General features: G+C 50.2%; 1 protein-coding gene across 2 annotated transcripts in view; it reads right to left on the bottom strand.

Moving 5' to 3' along the window:
* ELAC2 (elaC ribonuclease Z 2) overlaps positions 1 to 17,606 on the bottom strand; it is a 309,189-nt gene that overhangs the window by 55,164 nt on the left and 236,419 nt on the right. For both annotated transcript variants that reach the window (XM_086930589.1, XM_086930588.1), the window contains exons 20-21: positions 12,919 to 13,018; positions 12,677 to 12,797 (exon numbers count right to left, since the gene is read on the bottom strand). In XM_086930589.1, coding sequence (XP_086786715.1) covers positions 12,677 to 12,797; positions 12,919 to 13,018 — 221 coding nt within the window. The remainder of the gene's footprint in view (positions 1 to 12,676; positions 12,798 to 12,918; positions 13,019 to 17,606) is intronic.

Genomic DNA, 17,606 nt, shown 5'->3' with positions numbered 1-17,606 from the left:
TCGGCGCCTATTCTAATCATGGGTCCCACTCTGCAACTCTGGGCAACAGCTTGCTTAATCTCCACAACAGCCCCAAAAGCGCTGGGATGCCTGGCTTCACCTAGGGGGTGCCCAGGAGTGGACATTTCGCAGGGAAAAGCCAGGAAGGGTTCCACAGCGGTATGCGTACAGTGCCAGAAAACCCCGGTTGGGGTATAAGTGCACTTTATAAGTTCAAATTCATTTCATTTCATCATTAGGTGTTCGAATCACCGCCCATCCGTTCAGACTTTCCTCAGCGCCTTGGTGCTTCACCAAGCTGCTCCATCCTGCGGTGGAGTTCCTGAGGGGTCTGGGGATTCGGATGATAGTCTACTTGGACGACATCCTCTTCATGGCCCAATGCCCCGAGAAGTTGGGGTTCCTGCTTCAACAGTTGGTTTCCCTTATGCAAGGGTTGGTGTTTGTTATCAACAGGGACAAGTCCATCCTCTCTCCATCCCAGAGCGTAGTGTTCCTGGGGTTTGTTGTGGACTTGATCCAGTCCTCCTCAAGTTTCCCATCCCTGAAGGTAGCCAAGATTCCTTTGAGATTGTTTGCGTCTAACAATCTCAAACTCACACCTCCCTCCGCCAGATTGCCCGGGTGGTGAGGCTACTTTCCTCGTCCATCCAGGCAATCTTCCCGGGACCCCTTCATTATCAGGCCCTCCAACGCCTCAAGGCGCATCATCTCAGGAGGGGCCTGACTTACGGTCATTTGGTTCCCCTTTCACACGAAGTGAAGGAAGAGATGGCCTGGTGGCTCGCCCATATGGAGACCTGTAATGGTCGGGCATTCTTTTGTCCGGTTCCAGACCTGGTAATAGAGTCAGACGCCAGCAGGTGGGGTGGGGCGCCGGCTGCGAGGAGTTCTCCACAGGCGGCACCTGGTCGTCAGAGGAGCAGGAGTTACACATAAACTGCTTGGAACTTCTTGCGGGGTCCATTGCAGTGCGCTGCTGGACCAGAGACTCAGTTCGGTCATGTGTTCTTCTCCGAAAGGACAACGTCTCAGCAGTTAGATACGCCAACCACCTGGGCGGTCCTCAATCTCGAGCCCTAGCGAACTTGGCATTGGACTTCTGGGACTACTGTCTGGCTCACCATGTGTCTGTGACAGCGGAGTACTTACCAGGCCAGGCCAACCAGGTGGCGGATTGGCCCTCCAGACACCTGCGGGACTCCAGCCAATGGAAATTGGATGTTCAGGTTTTCTGATGGCTGACAGTCTTTGTGGTCCGTTCTCAGTGGACCTGTTTGCGTCTCGATTAGACCATCAGCTCCTGCGGTTCTTCAGCTGGAGGCCGGATCCTCTCGCAGAAGCCACGGACGCCTTTCTCCAAGATTGGAGTCAGGAAAGAACCTACGCGTTTCCTCCTTTCTCAATGGTGGTGCGGGCGGCAGCCCAGCTTCGCCGTCAGAAGGCAGAGGCGGTGATGGTGGCACCTTTCTGGAAGTCTCCCGTTTGGTTTCCGGTTATTCTGGAACTTTCTTGGGATTCTCCAATCCTACTCCCCCGGCTTCCTTGTCTTCTCAACGCGGAAGGGGAGCCACATCATCTCTAAACACAGTTCTCTCCGCCTCATGGCATGGCGGCTTTTCGGCGACGTTAGTTGCTCCCAGGCCTTTCGAGATCAGCTGAGGATTTTTTATCCAAGGCCTGGGCAGTCAGTACCGCGAAACGGTATTGGTCCGCCTGGAATAAGTGGGTCCGTGTGCGTCTTTGACGGGACTTGGATCCCCTGGTCGCAGGCATCGTACCCGTGCTGAATTTTTGGGCGGAATCGGCTTCCGACGGCCTGGCATATCACACCATTAACGCAATGCGTTCCGCGATTTCAGTGGCTCACCATCCAGTGGAGGGAGCTCTGGTCGGCGAACATCCTTTTGTGTGTAGACTCCTGAGAGGTATCCGCCTCTCCTTACCCCCGGAACCACGTTACTTGGTTCTTTGGGGTGATAATCTAGTTTTGACTCTTTTTCTGTCATGGCAACCTAATAGGTATCTTTCTTTGAAGGAACTGTCGGCTAAGTTAGCAATGCTTTTGTGATTGGTGTCCTGCCAACGAGTTTGACGTACGAGCTTTGGACATTTCAGCAAGAGTTTTTTCACCAGAAGGGGTGACCTTCACGTTGGGGTGTCGCACAAAATCTGCGTCAAGGACTATTTTGTATCCAGCTTTTGTGGACACTCAAGCTGTGCGTAGTTCAATACCTGAAGGCATACAAAGAGATGACTTTGGAGCTTCGTCCTCCGGGCGAAAGAAAATTGCTTATTGCTTTACGTAAGCCACATAAGGCAGTCTCATCCCCGACCATTGCCAGGTGGGTGCGGTGGATCATGCAGGAGGCAGGTATCCATATAAAATTATTTGGTACCCACTCGGCTTATGAACTTGTAATGATTAATTTTCGTTGGAGTGTGTGGATGTATCTTACACCGCTTATGCTGTTGTATTTCTTCCACTAGGGAATGAAGGTTCGAAAGAGGACCAGTAGGATATTTGCATGACTCGCGCGAAGAAAGAGTAAGTGGACACAGGAAGGACGTCCTATCTACCCGTCATGGACATTGGAGAAGGACTATTTCTGTATGCTACCTTGATGGACTGATGGGATTTGTAGTTTGTTACTCAAAATCCTAGTGTTTCTTTTTTGTGTTTTAAAGCTTTATTATCCTTGTTCTGGGATTTAAGCTTATGTTTGAGCTTTTCTGGGCTGCTGTGTTTTGATACTATATTAAAGAGCGAAGAAGGAAAAGCAGAATACTCGCCTCCGTGTCCTTATTACCGTTACTCAGCTAGGCAAATTTCGATTCTCCTTGACACTTCGTCCACCCGCCACTTAGCACCAAGATGCTCCTTTGGGAGTGAAAGCTGCGCTCTATAAGTGTCCTCATTCATTCATTCAATTAAAGTAGTAGTCAGACGCAAAATATTATTTTCAGAAGAAAAACAGCATACTGAATACATATGTAGTGTTAAATAATTTAGCTACAAACTGTGCATTTGGAAATTTCCCAGATCAACTGTTCAGGGACAAATTGATTAGATGTCATAACAAACAATAGAGGACTGGGGACAAGTAAAAATTCATCCTTAGATGTTGACCTAGTCTACAGCAAATACGTGCTGGCACAGTCCAAAGTAAAAAGAAAACATTCACAGTGCCAAGTCCAGTGATGGGAAAGATGGGAAAGAATCTGTAGTAGTTGATGTGTAACAGGTGTGGCATCAAGTGGCAAAACATAACGTATCCTGCACTTAAGGAGTGCAATAAGAGGGTATCAGTATGGCATTTTTCACAAGTGTTCAAGTAAGGGTTCCTGAAGTAGCAAACTAATGAAAGACTGCAAGAAAGCAAACGCAACTTAGTACTGACAATCCAGTGATGCATTACAATGTGAAGGTCCAATGGTAGATTTTCTGATTGACACTGTAAAATGTCCCTCGATTGCTCAAGGTTAAAGGATTACGATGGTTAGGTGTGGTAGAGGATGGTGCCTAAAAAGTGCAGAATATGCTTGCGAGTGCCCAAAAAATAAAAATGGAAAACCATGTCCATAAACCACTTACTCATGGTTCACAAACCTGTATTACAGTGTTGACCCTGTGCCCCATAGGAACATTCCAGCCCAAACTGCCAAGCCAGGTCGTCCTTGGATTGGAAATAAGCATCCTAGGACCGGTTTCGGGCTTTCAGCTTCCATCAGCCAGGATAGCTTGATTCCAGTGGCATGGAGAGCACGGGACTCCCGTCTGAGCATACCTGTCCCCGTCGGGGGGACAAAAGCAAAAACAACAGTTGATGGACAGAAGGCAGGACACTGTCATACATTCACCCCAGTACAGAAATCAGGGCCTAAATCCATCGTTTTTTTGCTCACCATGCCATTCCAGTTTGAACCCCCCCCCCCCCCCCCCAATCTTGAGACCACTGATTAAACCATATAAAGCCAACAGGATGCTCAGATCCGACCACCTCTTTCTAGCAAATGTCCCCAGAATCAGGAAAGCGCGGTCAGGAGGGCGTCTGTGCTCATACAACGCCTCCAAGCTCTGGAACTCCCTGCCCATCAACATTCGTAGGGAAACCAACCTACTAAAATTCCGTAACCTCCTAAAAACCTGTCTGTTCCCTAGCCAATCCCTCGAGTCCAGCGCTGGGACGCCCCCGGGTAGCTACGCGCTCTATAAATCCACTTCCAATTCCAATATGCAAATCAGTCTTGACCCTGTACCCCATGGGAACAGTCCAGCCCGAACTGCCAAGTCAGGTCCTCCCTGGACTGGAAACAAGCATTCTAGGACCGGTTTCGGGCTTTCAGCCCTCATCAGCCAGGATAGCTTGAATCCAGTGGCATTTGTTTGCTGTAACACTTTTTGCCCTAAGTGGGATGGGTATGCCCAGACGTGGATCCCTTGTTCACTGTGCCACTGGATTCAAGGTAGCCTGTCTGAAGAAGGGTGATATACCCTGAAACAGGTCCCAGGATGTTTGTTTCCGGTCCAGGGAGGACCTAGCCTGGCAGTTCGGTCTGGACTGTTCCCATGCCTCAGCACATTGACTGAGGTACCGACGGAGAGGGCGGTGCCTCCCTTGACCTGAGTCTGAGCCAGGTGAGGTGAGGTTCAGACCTCACACAGGACAGGTATGAATAGCCATCCTTCCTGTACAGAGGTATTGTGAAATATCACAAGCTATGGTACTGTGATAACTATATATGTCTTTTTTGTTCTTGTTTATTGTGTATATTTGTTTCACTATTTTCAAATTGCACCTTTATGCAGTAGCTTGCTTTTGAACGTCCTGATGAAAGCCGGGGTTCTGTGACCCATAACGGCTGAAACTAGTAGACCAACTACATCCGGCAGATTTGTTACATGACGACACTCTTTTTATTAAGATCGACAGCAGTCATTATTAAAGCTGTTTGGATTGCTGCTGAATCTTTTTTAACTTCACCTCACATATATATTTTCTTTTTGCACTGCATTTGATTGTCTTGGTCAGTATACCCATCTGGATAATTAGGCTGTCAATCTTGTTTTCCTTCCTTCATTGGTCTTTGATAACACCTACTTCACTGGTCTCTGGCTTGCTGCCAGTAGAACTGAGGTAACAGGGGTACCTTTGGAGTTCCAAATGATGACACTGCCCACCAAGGGCAGTTGATGGAAATACTCATTTCCTTTTTCCCCTCCTCAGGGTTTCTACTGTCATGGAGTCGTACATACTGTAGTAATGTCAGTGGTCACCATATGTAATTTCGATGGATGATCACATTTGCAACCTATTTCTCTAGCCTTTTGAAGTAGTTTATGTTTTTGTCAGACTACCAGATTTTTGGTGTATTATTACTGTTCCCATGGGGCACAGGGTCAAGACGGATTTGCATATGGCTAGGTCCAAACTGGGGTGGCGTAGTTGGGCAAGAGAACGATGGATTTAACCCAGATCTTTTGAGAATGTTTGCATTATCAGCATTCCGTCCATCATTTGTTTGCTGTAACAATATGATCCTACAACATACCTAGTTGCACTACCCATGACTTTTATTTAAACATTACAGATGACATCCTAAATTACATCAATGGCAAAATGCTGTCATTAAAAAATACATATCCTACTATCAACACCAGTTAGTGCAGTAAGAATTTCAACATCATGTCATTGCAACAGACTACTGTATTCCCACTGTTAGCTTGGAAATGTGGAAAATAGTTAATGTTGGGGATGTATACTGAAAATGTGGGATACTCACTGCAAAAGGTCTGATTAGTTTTTTGGTGCTAAGAGGTTTAAAATAGCAAATCGGATGGAAAATCACATATTTGGTTACTGAGCTTTCAATTTTCGGGGGAAGGAAAAGTTCTTCACTCGGAAGTACCTTAAAGAAAAATAACAAAGTCTTGACTGGGCTCTGCAACCCATGGCATCAAAACCTTCTCACTATTCATAAATACACATTGTGGAAACGGGGATCTTTTGGTTATCGTTGTTGACAAAGTGAATTTCTTTTTGCATAATTTGGGTATTATTAATCTTTTCTTTTGCTTCAGCAGAATATGGTTGATTTGTTGCTCAGCTGCCATCTAAATTCACTTTGACATGATAAACCTGCACAAAAATAATTGTTTTCTCACCGTTTTCTGTGCTTTTACTTACTGTACCGATACGTTTCACATTATGTTTAAGAAAGAAGTTCTAAGGATTTCAAGTTTATGCTCCCAGTTATGGATATCACTAACAGGCGTCAGCTTTGGACCATGCAATAATACTCCATCCTTGAAGCACAAAGAAACTACCTAGTTTCCAAAACCAATCGGAAATACACATTTTCAAACAAAGTTTCCTAAAAGTAACATCAAATACAATATAAGGTCAGGTTAACAAGTAGGCCTGAGCAGAATTTCAACAACACTGGACGAATTTTGGTAATTCTGCAGTGTTCTTAGACACGGAATTGTAGATAATTACACAATTCCTCCTGCTTGCATAATTCAGAGTAACTTGGGGGTAACAATAGCACATTTAGCGCGCAAGAGAAGTTACTCACACTCCCTATTCGAGCTCGGTAGCATTTAGCGTTTTTTTTAGCACAAAATGCACTGCGTCCAAAGCTATATTTTTATGGTCAGAAAAAAAGTAACCTTGTATTCCAAAGTTCCATTTATTGAGTGAGAATCCTGATAAGTGTAATTTTAGAATCATAAAATTCACTCAAGATTGTGGCAAATCCGCCAGTAAGCCATTTTCGACCATTTAAAATTTCAGACTTTTGGGTGGGAAAGATGGAGTTTTAAATGGCATGTGAAATGCTTGGGACAGAAACATTTTGCATATCCAGTGGCACCAGGAAAACGCACGCTACGCAAGTCCCAAAAGCACAAGTTACTTACCTTCGGTAACGATATATCTGTAAGAAACAGTAGTTAGTATTAGTATTAGATTCCTTACCCCAGGCGACAGACTGGATTCGGAAACTTTTGCGTAGCAATTCCCGTGCGCGTCGGTAGGAGTCCTCTCCAGCTCCGCGTCCGTCGTCGGCGCCAGGATGACGTTGCCGGAGTACTTAGACGCCGCCCTCGCGCGCTGACGTCCGTTCTTATACACAGCTTTTCCGCGCCAGAAACACAGAGCCATGATAAAAACCAACACTGGTGCCATGAAATTAGGGCCCTGAAAGGGGATGACCTTAACCCTAGATATCGGTTCGCAGAACAGGGAGGATGGGTGGGGCGTTAAGGAATCTAATACTAACTACGGTTTTTACAGATAGATCGTTACCGAAGGTAAGTAACTTTTGCATCTGAAAGAAAAAGGTTAGTATTAGATTCCTTACCTTAGAATAGATACCCCAGCAATACCAACCCAGGTGGTGGGTCTGCGAACCAATGATCACACCAGAAAGTCCTGGAGGACGGAATGGCCAAAGAAGCCATCCCTCTGGACTTGGCATTCTAGGCAGTAGTGTCTTGCGAATGTGTGCAGCGAGGCCCACGTAGCTGCCTGACAGATGTCCTGCAAGGAGACTCCCTGGCCAAGGGCAGTAGTAGCCGCCGTGGCCCTAGTGGAATGGGCTCACAGCCCAACAGGAGGCTCCTTTCTAGCCAAAGAGTAGCATACCTTGATGCACAGCACGATCCACAGAGAGATGGACCTTTCTTAGCACCCACGTAACCAACAGAGTTGGTCATCCACCCGGAACTGGCGTGTGCGATCCAAATAGAATGAGAGCGCACGTTTTGGGTCCAGACGGTGGAGCCGCTCTTCCTCTTTAGAGGGATGCGGAGGCGGAAAGAAGGTGGGCAAGGTTATGGACTGCCCGATGTGGAAGGCTGTGACTACTTTGGGCAGGAAAGAGGGTCTTGTCCGCAACACAACCTTGTCCGGATGGACAGATAGGAAGGGAGGCTTGGATGAAAGAGCCCGGAGCTCACTCACTCTCCTGGCAGAGGTGATGGCAACCAGGAAAGCAGTCTCAAGGGTAAGAAGACGGAGAGGACAGTTGTGAAGTGGCTCGAAGGGAGCGCACATCAGAAAAGTAAGTACAAGGTTCAAGTCCCACTGAGGCATCACGAAAGGAACAGGGGGGGGGGGAGCATATGAGTAATGCCCTTTAAGAATCTGTTAACAACCGGGGACTTGAACAAAGAAGGCTGATCAGGTAGCCTTAAGAAGGCGGAAAGGGCAGAAAGGTAGCCCTTGATAGTGCCCAGAGCAGAGCCATGCTGGGCAAGAGAAAGAAGGAGGAGGAGAACCTCAAAAAGAGGGGCAGAAAGGGGATCCACAGCCTTTGCTGTGCACCATGCCACAAACTTGTTCCACCTGCAGGCGTATACCGACTTTGTGGAGGGACGCCTGGCTGCCAGAATAACATCACAAACTTCAGGAGGCAAGTCAAATGGCCTCAACTGTCGCCGCTCAAGCTCCAAGCATGGAGGTGGAGACTGGACAGGTTCGGGTGGAGGACCGTCCCCTGCTGTTGCGACAGAAGGTCCACCTGAAGAGGCAGACGAATCGGGGGATCTACAGACATACTGAGTAGCTCGGGATACCAGTATCTTCGTGCCCAGTCCGGAGCCACAAGGATAACTTGGGCCCGGTCGCGCCTGATCTTCTTCAGCACTCTGGGCAGAAGTGGTATAGGCGGAAAGGAGTACAACAGACCGCAGCTCCACTCGCGACGAAAAGCATCTCCGAGCCAGTGCCGCCTTGGAAATTCCAACGTGCAGAACTGATGACATTGCGGGTTCTCTTCTGTGGCGAATAGATCTAACCAAGACTCTCCCCACTGCTGAAAGAGGCCTTGCGCCACGTCCGAGTTCAGACGCCATCCGTGATCCATCATGCACCGAAGGCTGTGTTCGTCTGCCCTGGCGTTCAGGGAACCTGCCAGGTGTTTAACCACCAGGGTCACTCCCTGATGTTCCAGCCACTGCCAGAGGCGGAGAGCCTCCTGGCAAAGGGTCCACGACCCCACCCTGCCCTGTTTGTTGCAGTACCACACATGGTGGTGGTGTTGTCCGTGAACACCTGCACTACACTTCCCGAACAGAGGGGAGGAATGCCTTCAGTGCAACCCAGATCACCCGCAGCTCCAAAAGGTTGATGTGGAGCCGGGACTCCGCAGGAGACCAGAGGCCTCTGATCTCCGCCTGTCCCATGTGGCCTCCCCAGCCCTGGAGGGACGCGTCCGTCACAACTACGTGCTCCGGTTGGGGTAGGGAGAGGGATCTGCCGCTGACCCAATCGCGGTACGTGAGCCACCACTGCAACTGCCTTGATGTGCCCTCCGAGGTCAAGACATGGTCGGACAGGTTGCCCTGATGCTGGGCACACTGAAACTTCAGGTCCCACTGCAGAGCCTGCATCCCCCACCTGGCAAGATGCACCAGAAGGATGCAGGGGGCCATCAGCCCCAGAAGCCGGAGCGTCAACCTGACTGAGACTCAGTCTAACGGTTGAAAGATCGGAATCAGAGCCTGAATATCCCGAACCTGCTGTTCAGGAGGATAAACCCGAAACTGCGCAGAGTCCAGAACCGCTCCTATGAAGAGGAGCTTCTGAGAGGGGCACAGGTGTGACTTCAGCACATTGATGGAGAACCCCAGCAGGTGCAGGAGATCGGGCGTAGTCTGGAGGTGGCTGACGACTGTCTGGGGCAAGGCCGCCTTCAACAACCAGTCGTCGAGGTAGAGGAAGACTGAAACCCCTAACCTGCGCAGATGAGCTGCGACCACAACCATCACTTTCGTGAACACCTGTTGGGGCGCTGGTAAGGCCAAAGGGGAGCATGGTAAACTGAAAGTGCTCGTGGCCTACCGTGAACCGCAGGTAATGCCGGTGGGCCGGCAGGACGGGGATATGAAAATAAGCGTCCTGCAAGTCCAACGCTACCATCCAGTCTCCTGGGTCCAGGGCAGTTAGGACCTGAGCTAGTGTCAGCATCTTGAACTTCTCCTGCCGGATGTTCCGGAGGTCTAAGATAGGGCGTAGACCCCCTTTGCCCCTCTTGGGTACCAGAAAGTAGTGGAAGTAGCAACCACACCCTACTTCTGGCCCAGGAACGCGCTTGATGGCCCCCTTGGCAAAGAGGGCCGTAACTTCCTCTCCTAGAAGTGTCAAGTGATCCCCCGACACGCGGTGGTATCGCGGTGGCATGGCTGGAGGGGTCGCCTCGATGGGGAGGGAGAAGCCCCTACGGATGATTTGCAGCACCCACCTGTCCGATGTGACAGTGCGCCAGTGGAGGTGGTGATGGCGAACCCTGCCCCCCACTGGCGTCATATGGGCCTGAAGACTAGGAGGGTTTCGAGGCGGATGCTGCGGGGGCGGGTGTGGACTGTCCTCGCCGTTGTCCCCGACAGCCGCCACAGCGGTTTCCACGTCCGCCACCGCGCTGGACGTTAGTCTGCGGCCCGTGGCTGGTAGGACGTGTGGGGGTGCCCCTTCCTTGGCCGCGAAAGGCAGCAGTTTGCTGGCACGGGGCCGAGAGGCCCAAGGACTTGGCCGTAGCCCTGGAGTCCTTAAAGCCCTCAAGCGCATGGTCTGCCTTGTCGCCTAAGAGGCGACGGCCATCAAACGGCATGTCCATAAGGGTGTTCTGGACATCAGCCGAAAAGTTAGCAGACCTCAACCAGGCAGGGCGACGAATCGCTACCGTCGTTGCCATCTCTCTGCCCAGCGAGTCCGTGGTATCCAGTCCACACTGGATGGAGTACCGTGCTGCATCTCGACCCTCCGCAAGGGCTTGAGTGAGTTTAGTCTGGACTCCGCCGGACATTGTGGCGGACGTCCGCGACCGTGTCCCACAGAGAGTGGGTATAACGGCCCAAAAGGCACGTGGGGTTGACTGACCGCAGCCCCAAGCTTAGGGAGGAAAATACCTTCTTTCTGTATTGCTCGTACCTCTTGGATTCCCGATCGGGGGAGCCGTTGAGAATGCGGTCTGGGAATTAAAGGCCTGGATGACCAGGCTCTCGGGGGTGGGATGGGTGGACAGGAAGCAAGGGTCGCCCAGGGCCGGTCGGTGGCGACCGACCCGCTGGAACCCCCAGTCGGGACCGCTGGGCCCGAAGGTGCCACAGAGCCCGAAGGAGGAGTAAGCGACCTCATGGCCGTGAGGAAGGCCTCGATCTCCTCCGGCATCGCGTTCTGCCCAGGGACCGACGGGTATGAAGCAGGCCGCGACGCCCGTGGCTCCGGCGGAGCCGCGGAGGCGGTGTTGCCCGAACCCCTGACCGCGTCACGAGACCATCGGGGGGAGTCAGAAGAGCAATGACGTCTCTTCAACTTCTTGTGCTTACCTGAGGACTTCGAGCCCGAAGACAGAGGACGACTCCCGAAGCTATGGTGGCTCCGACCCCGCGACCAGTCCCTCGACTTCCTTGCGGGCCGGGACCTCGAGCGGCGCGGGCCGACTGCCGGAGCTCGAGTCGCTTGCGGGACCGCTCCCACCTAGCTTTAGACGTCAGAGCTTGATAGTCTGAGCAGGCCTTGTCGTCGTGGTCGAGGCCCAGGCAATGAAGACACCAGCGGTGGGGGTCGGTAACCGACATCAGTCGGTCGCAGTCGGCACAGGGTTTAAACCCGGGCATCCCTACCGGCACCGTCGGAGTCGTTAGACTTCGAAAAGGATAAAAAAATGATCGAAAAAGTTTAGTCAAAAATTGACTAAGGGCTACCACATTTTCCGGATCTGCGCTAGCTGGCGCGGAAAAAAGGAGAACTGACGTCAGCGCGCGAGGGTGGTGTCTACGTACTCCGGCGACGTCATCCCAGCGCCATCGACGCCGACGACGGGCGCGGAGCCGCAGACGACGCCTACCGACACGCTGGGGTATTGCTACGCAAAAGTTACCGAATCCAGTCTGACGCCTGGGGTTATTCTAAGGTAAGGAATCCAATACTAACCTGTTTCTTTCAGATCCAGCTGTACAAATATAGTGGAGAATACCCCCAACTTTCATGTGTAGTGGCGGGTACATGTGATCCTTTACAGGGAAAGCATGTTGAAATAAATAAAAAAAACGGTTAAATATGCAACTATATGAATCCGCCCGACTTATACATGCAGATATACCCTCACCCGTATAAAGTCAAACTGCAAGAAGCAATACTGATCCACAGTTGCACCTGTGGCAAATCTCAATGTTCATATATCTCCAGAAGTACTCTTACAGAGTTATGCAACAGCCACTAAGTTAGAAATGTACTCCAAATTTTGGAGGCTGCACACAGGAGTAGACATCTGACTCTTTACCAGGGCTTTGGTAAACGGGCACTCTTATCAACCAATGTGTGATTGTATCATAAGGCGGTATGGTTTAAAGGCATGCTTGCCCCCTGGAGCACGACAGGGCTCCAGTAAGACTGGATACCCAAGAGGATAACAGCAATTGCTGCATCATGGGTTCATTAAAAAAGCTCCAATGCAAGAGCCCATAGAGAGAGGCAAAGTAACAGTAGAAGAGAATGTTCACTCCACTAGTCTTACCTATGCAACATGGAACGTTATAATACACAGTAAAATGTATGGAGCACATTCACCCCAGAGTGTAAATATAGCATTCAAAACCTAACATAAATTTCATCATGGTATTGACATCAAATCAGCGAATACGGGAACCAAAAATATACGTATTACTAACCCATTTGAACAAGTGCATCACATGGCATGGTATCCCCAGAGTACACTATTTTCCAGCCCGATTTGTGTATTATTGCACAAGCAAAGGCATTCTTACAATGTCGTACCAAACAGGTTTGAAACTAAAAAGACAGAAAATGTAAAAATTAAGAGAAATAACAGCAACATAAGGCAGGCCTACACCTTGTGCAGACCACAACATTTAAATGCTTAGCACAATGTTACTATATGCTGAGTTTTTACCTTTTCTAGTTCATAAGTTTGTAAAAGTGAATCTATGAAGGCTTTAGTCTCAACGTTCATGACTTGAAAATCTTCCAAAAGAAACTTTGCAGGAATTACACTAAAAAATAAATTAAAAACAGCAGATTAACAATTGGTATTAATTTTAAAAGTGAAAATGACTCTCATTACTGTGTGTATCTTTGTGCAGATGTACTCCTTTGTGAAATATCCATTTGAGTCTGACTGGTGGAGTGAGTGTGAGGGAGTGGGAGAGTGAGTTGGTAAGACACAATATGTTTGTTGGAGAACCCCACTGCAGCTCACCAGGGGAACACCGATATGGTTCACATAATAGGGATTAAATGACAGCCAGCAGATAGGTCATGGGTCTATAACACGTGCATATGGCAGTACGCTAGCACATTGGTCAGGCTAGGCTTGGACACGCAATAAATAAATAAATAAATAAATAAAATAAATAAATAAATAAATGGGCGTTTGCCTCAAGGCAAGCAGGATTACTGGTTATGACTTCTAGCCTTTGAGTCTCCCTTTCTTTTCATGCCCCTTTGTTTTCGCAAGATTTTAAGCCACAGCCACTATGATTGTCCAGGACATAGCTTCTAAGGCCGTTATATCCATTATATGTCTGGACACTTGAGGGATAATTTCTCTATTTCCCCAGGTTTGTTTTTACAGGAGAGGTCGCAGTTAGATTAAAAAGAGTGCTTATTAACTACATTCTTACGTCCTGCTTTTTTGCACAGTGCATACAGTGGGTTTTGTGAACGTGTGGTTAAACTGCTAGTTATGCTTATATAAATCGACATTAGAAGATCCACATGGAGTTTATCTTCCCTGTGAAGCATGCCCCAGTTCTGCCATCTGTGAGGCCTGCCCTGCCAAGCTGTGCCAATCCAGTCTTGGGCCCTTGAAAGGAGACTTCTGCTGTACAGAACCATCGAAATCGACAGTGATGACTTTGCGCAGTTCGGACCCGATGCATTGCCCTTTGACCCAGGAGCTCACCGACGACAGCACTTCGACAGGACAGCGCAGCTCGACGACGCAGTGCCTGCATCATAAGGGGTTAGTCAACAAAGCCTTCCTCGACTGCGATGATCAGAACCGACGCATCGATTCGGACGTAGATGCTTGCTCCATCCAAGGTACCTTTTCAGCAGGAGTTGCATAAGTCCTGTAGCCCAACTGCCTTCCATCGCAGTCGGCCTGAAATTTGGATTTACCCTGGCCAAGCATGACCTCAAGTACTCCCTAAGCGATATTAGCTTTTAAACACTACATTTCTATCAATTCTTTAAAAATTCAGAACTCCATCTCAAATTATTGGATTTTTGACGTTTTGGTCTGGTTTTGCTCATAAAAAATATAATCTATTATTCTAACCCAGTGTGGAGTATTTATGGGGTGTTTTCATTGTGTTACTGTGTGTGTGTTGCACAAATACTTTACACATAGACTCTTTAGATAAGCCTGACTGCTCGGTGTCAAGCTACCAGTGTGGAGAGCATGCGCTATCTTTTAGTGTTTATCTAGCGCACGGGTACTCATAGTACGGCCCGCGGGCCGTCGGCGGCCCGGCAAGCCTTCCTTGGCAGCCCGCGGACCTTGCAGACATTGTACCTGTGTTTTAATATTTTTTTTGAAGAGTGTCTGCAGCAGCTTGACTCTGAGAGACTCTGTTGCTCTGTGGGGGCCGGGCGATCTTAGCTATAGCCAGAGTAAAGATGCAGGGGCCTAAGAAGGTGAAATACAACAAAGCCTCATTAACATGCAAATGGTCTGTTAAAGACATGTGAAGTGCTCGGGTGCGGCTCTGTGTGCCCGTGAAGTTGTCTCAACCCAGGCTGACAAACAGGCAGGGTGAGATGACAGAGGGAGTGAGAGGGAGGGAAAGGGAGGGGGACGGAGAGGGAGTGAAAGGGAGGGAAAATGAGAGGGAGTGAAAGGGAGGGAGAGTGAGAGGGAAGGAAAGGGAAGGAAACTGAGAGGGACTCGGAGGGAGACGGAGAGGGAGGGAAACTGAGAGGGACTGGGAGTGAGGGAGGGAAACGGAGAGGGGGTGAGAGCGAGGGAAGGGAGGGAAAGGGAGGGAGACGAGAGGGAGGGAAAGGGAGTGAGAGGGAGACAAGAGGGAGAGAAAGGGAGTGAGAGTGAGTGAGCAGGAGGGAAAGTGAGTGAGAGGGAGTGAGGGAAAGGGACGGAGACGAAGAGGGAGTTGGAGAGGGAGGGAAATGGAGGGAGACGAAGAGGGAGTTGGAGAGGGAGGGAAATGGAGGGAGATGGGGAGGGAGTGAGACGGAGAGGGAGTGAGGGAGTAAGAGGGAGGGAAAGGGAGTGAGAGGGAGGGAAATGGAGGGAGATGGGGAGGGAGTGAGAGGGAGTGAGACGGAGAGGGAGTGAGGGAGTAAGAGGGAGAGAGAGGGAGGGAAAGGGAGGGAAAGGGAGAGAGAGAGAGGGAGAGGGAGGGAGAGAAAGGGAGGGAGGGAGGGAAAGGGAGAGAGGGAGAGAAAAAGAGAGAGAGAGAGAGAGAGAGAGAGAGAGAGAGGGAAAGAGAGAGGGAGAGGGAGAGGGAGAGGGAGAGAGGGAGTGAAAGGGAGTGAGAGGGACGGAGAGGGTGGGGGAGGGAGAGGGAGAGTGAAAGGGAGTGAGAGGGAGGGAGACGGAGAGGGTGGGGGAGGGAGAGGGAGAGGGAGAGAGCGAGTGAGAGGGAGTGAGAGGGAGTGAGAGGGAGGGAGGGAAGGGGAGTGAGAGGGAGGGAAAGGGAGTGAGAGAGAGGGAAAGGGAGTGAGAGGGAGGGAAGGGGAGTGAGAGGGAGGGAAGGGGAGTGAGAGGGAGGGAAGGGGAGTGAGAGGGAGGGAAGGGGAAAGAGAGGGAGGGAAAGGGAGTGAGAGGGTGGGAAAGGGAGTGAGAGGGAGGGAAAGGGAGTGAGGGAGGGAAAGGGAGTGAGGGAGGGAAAGGGAGTGAGGGAAGTAAAGGGAGTGAGACGGGGAGGGAGGGAGACAGAGGGAGTGAGAGGGAGGGAGACGGAGAGGGAGTGAGGGAGTAAGGGGGAGGGAAAGTGAGTGAGAGGGAGGGAAAGTGAGTGAGAGGGAGGGAAAGGGAGGGAAAGGGAGGGAGAGAGAGGGAGTGAGGGAGAGGGAGGGAGAGGGAGGGAGAGAGAGGGGGAGGGAGAGAGAGTGCGGGGGAGAGAGAGGGGGAGGGAGAGAGAGGAGGAGGGAAAGAGAGAGAGGGAGAGGGAGTCAGAGTGAGTGAGAGTCAGAGTGAGTGAGAGTCAGAGTGAGTGAGAGTCAGAGTGAGTGAGAGAGAGAGAGAGAGCGCGCGAGGGAGAGGGGGGAGAGAGAGCGAGGGAGAGCGAGGGAGAGGGGGGAGAGAGGGAGAGAAAGGGAGAGAGGGGGGAGAGAGAGGGAGAGAGAGGGAGAGGGGGAGAGAGAGGGAGAGAGGGAGAGAAGGAGAGGGAGAGGGAGGAGGAGAGGGAGAGGGGGAGAGGGAGAGAGAGGGAGATGTATGTATGCCGGGTCTGGTGGCTCAGTGGACGAAGGCGTCCGCAGCAGGGACCTCTGATCAACCTCATGGTCACAGGTTTTTTTTTGTTGCTCTAACCCCGCCCCGGCTGACCCCGCCCCAATGATGCGGCCCTCGGACACAAACCAAACTGTAAATTTGTAACATTCAATTGGTATGCATGCATCAAACTCTGAATTAAACAGTACAGCTAGGTAAATTAGGAAAGAAAAACACACAAAGAAGAATGTAGTGAATATTGAAATTCATTTCATCATACAAATAGAGTAAAAGTTGCTCTTTGGGGAGTGTTGCCTTGTACAAATGACAATGGCAACTTCTTATGTATTCAACGGTATACCCAGATGTGGATCCTAAGCCTACTGTGCCACCGCAACCAAGCTACATCTGACTGCTGTACCTTAAGCAAGGCGAAACTGGTCTTGGGTTGCTGGTTCCAGTTCAGAAATGTCCTGACCTGGCAGTTCCTACTATTCCTACTGGTGCAGTCTCAAGACTGAATTGCATCTGGCCTGGTCTAAACTGAGGTGGTATGTTGAGCAAAAGAACAATGGGATGGGATGCTCCTCAGGGCAACGACCAGTGGTCAGACTTATTGCAAGCTTTCCTCCCATCAACTTGTGTGTTTGATATTTTTGATAGGGCTACACAATCCGCACAATGAATTACTCTAAAATCATGTCCACAGACGTGCCACACAGCCAAGAATAGTGTGCACACAGACTGTGCACTCCCAAGTGGTGAGAAGAAAAGGTCTGTCGACAAGGCAAACCAGGAGATGGCAGGAGTGGGCTGAGCAGGAGATTGCAGGAGTGGGCTAAGAAAATCATGGGGACGAGCGGGGCCTGGCTGTGCCACCACAACTGTAATCAACACCCGCTATGGTGCTTGGGGAACAAAACAGGCCTGGCAGAGCCCAGCAGGAGGCAAGAGAGGAGTTTCAAGGGGGGAAATGGGAGGAAGTCGATGAGTGTATTTGTGCCATGCAGAATGCGCTTCAAAAGAAGATCTAGAGGTGAGGCCTAACACGCCAGAGAGCGCAGAACTCTAAGCTAGAGGTGACTAGGTCTGCACCAGACACAGTGGTTCAGTGACCCGTTTGCAGCGAAGGTGCACTACGATGTAATGGTACTCAGACCCCACTGAGGACTGCTAGGATG

Source organism: Lissotriton vulgaris, chromosome 7 (assembly GCF_964263255.1).
Source record: "Lissotriton vulgaris chromosome 7, aLisVul1.2, whole genome shotgun sequence".
NCBI lineage: Eukaryota > Metazoa > Chordata > Amphibia > Caudata > Salamandridae > Lissotriton > Lissotriton vulgaris.
This window is presented reverse-complemented; position numbering and strand designations above follow the sequence as displayed.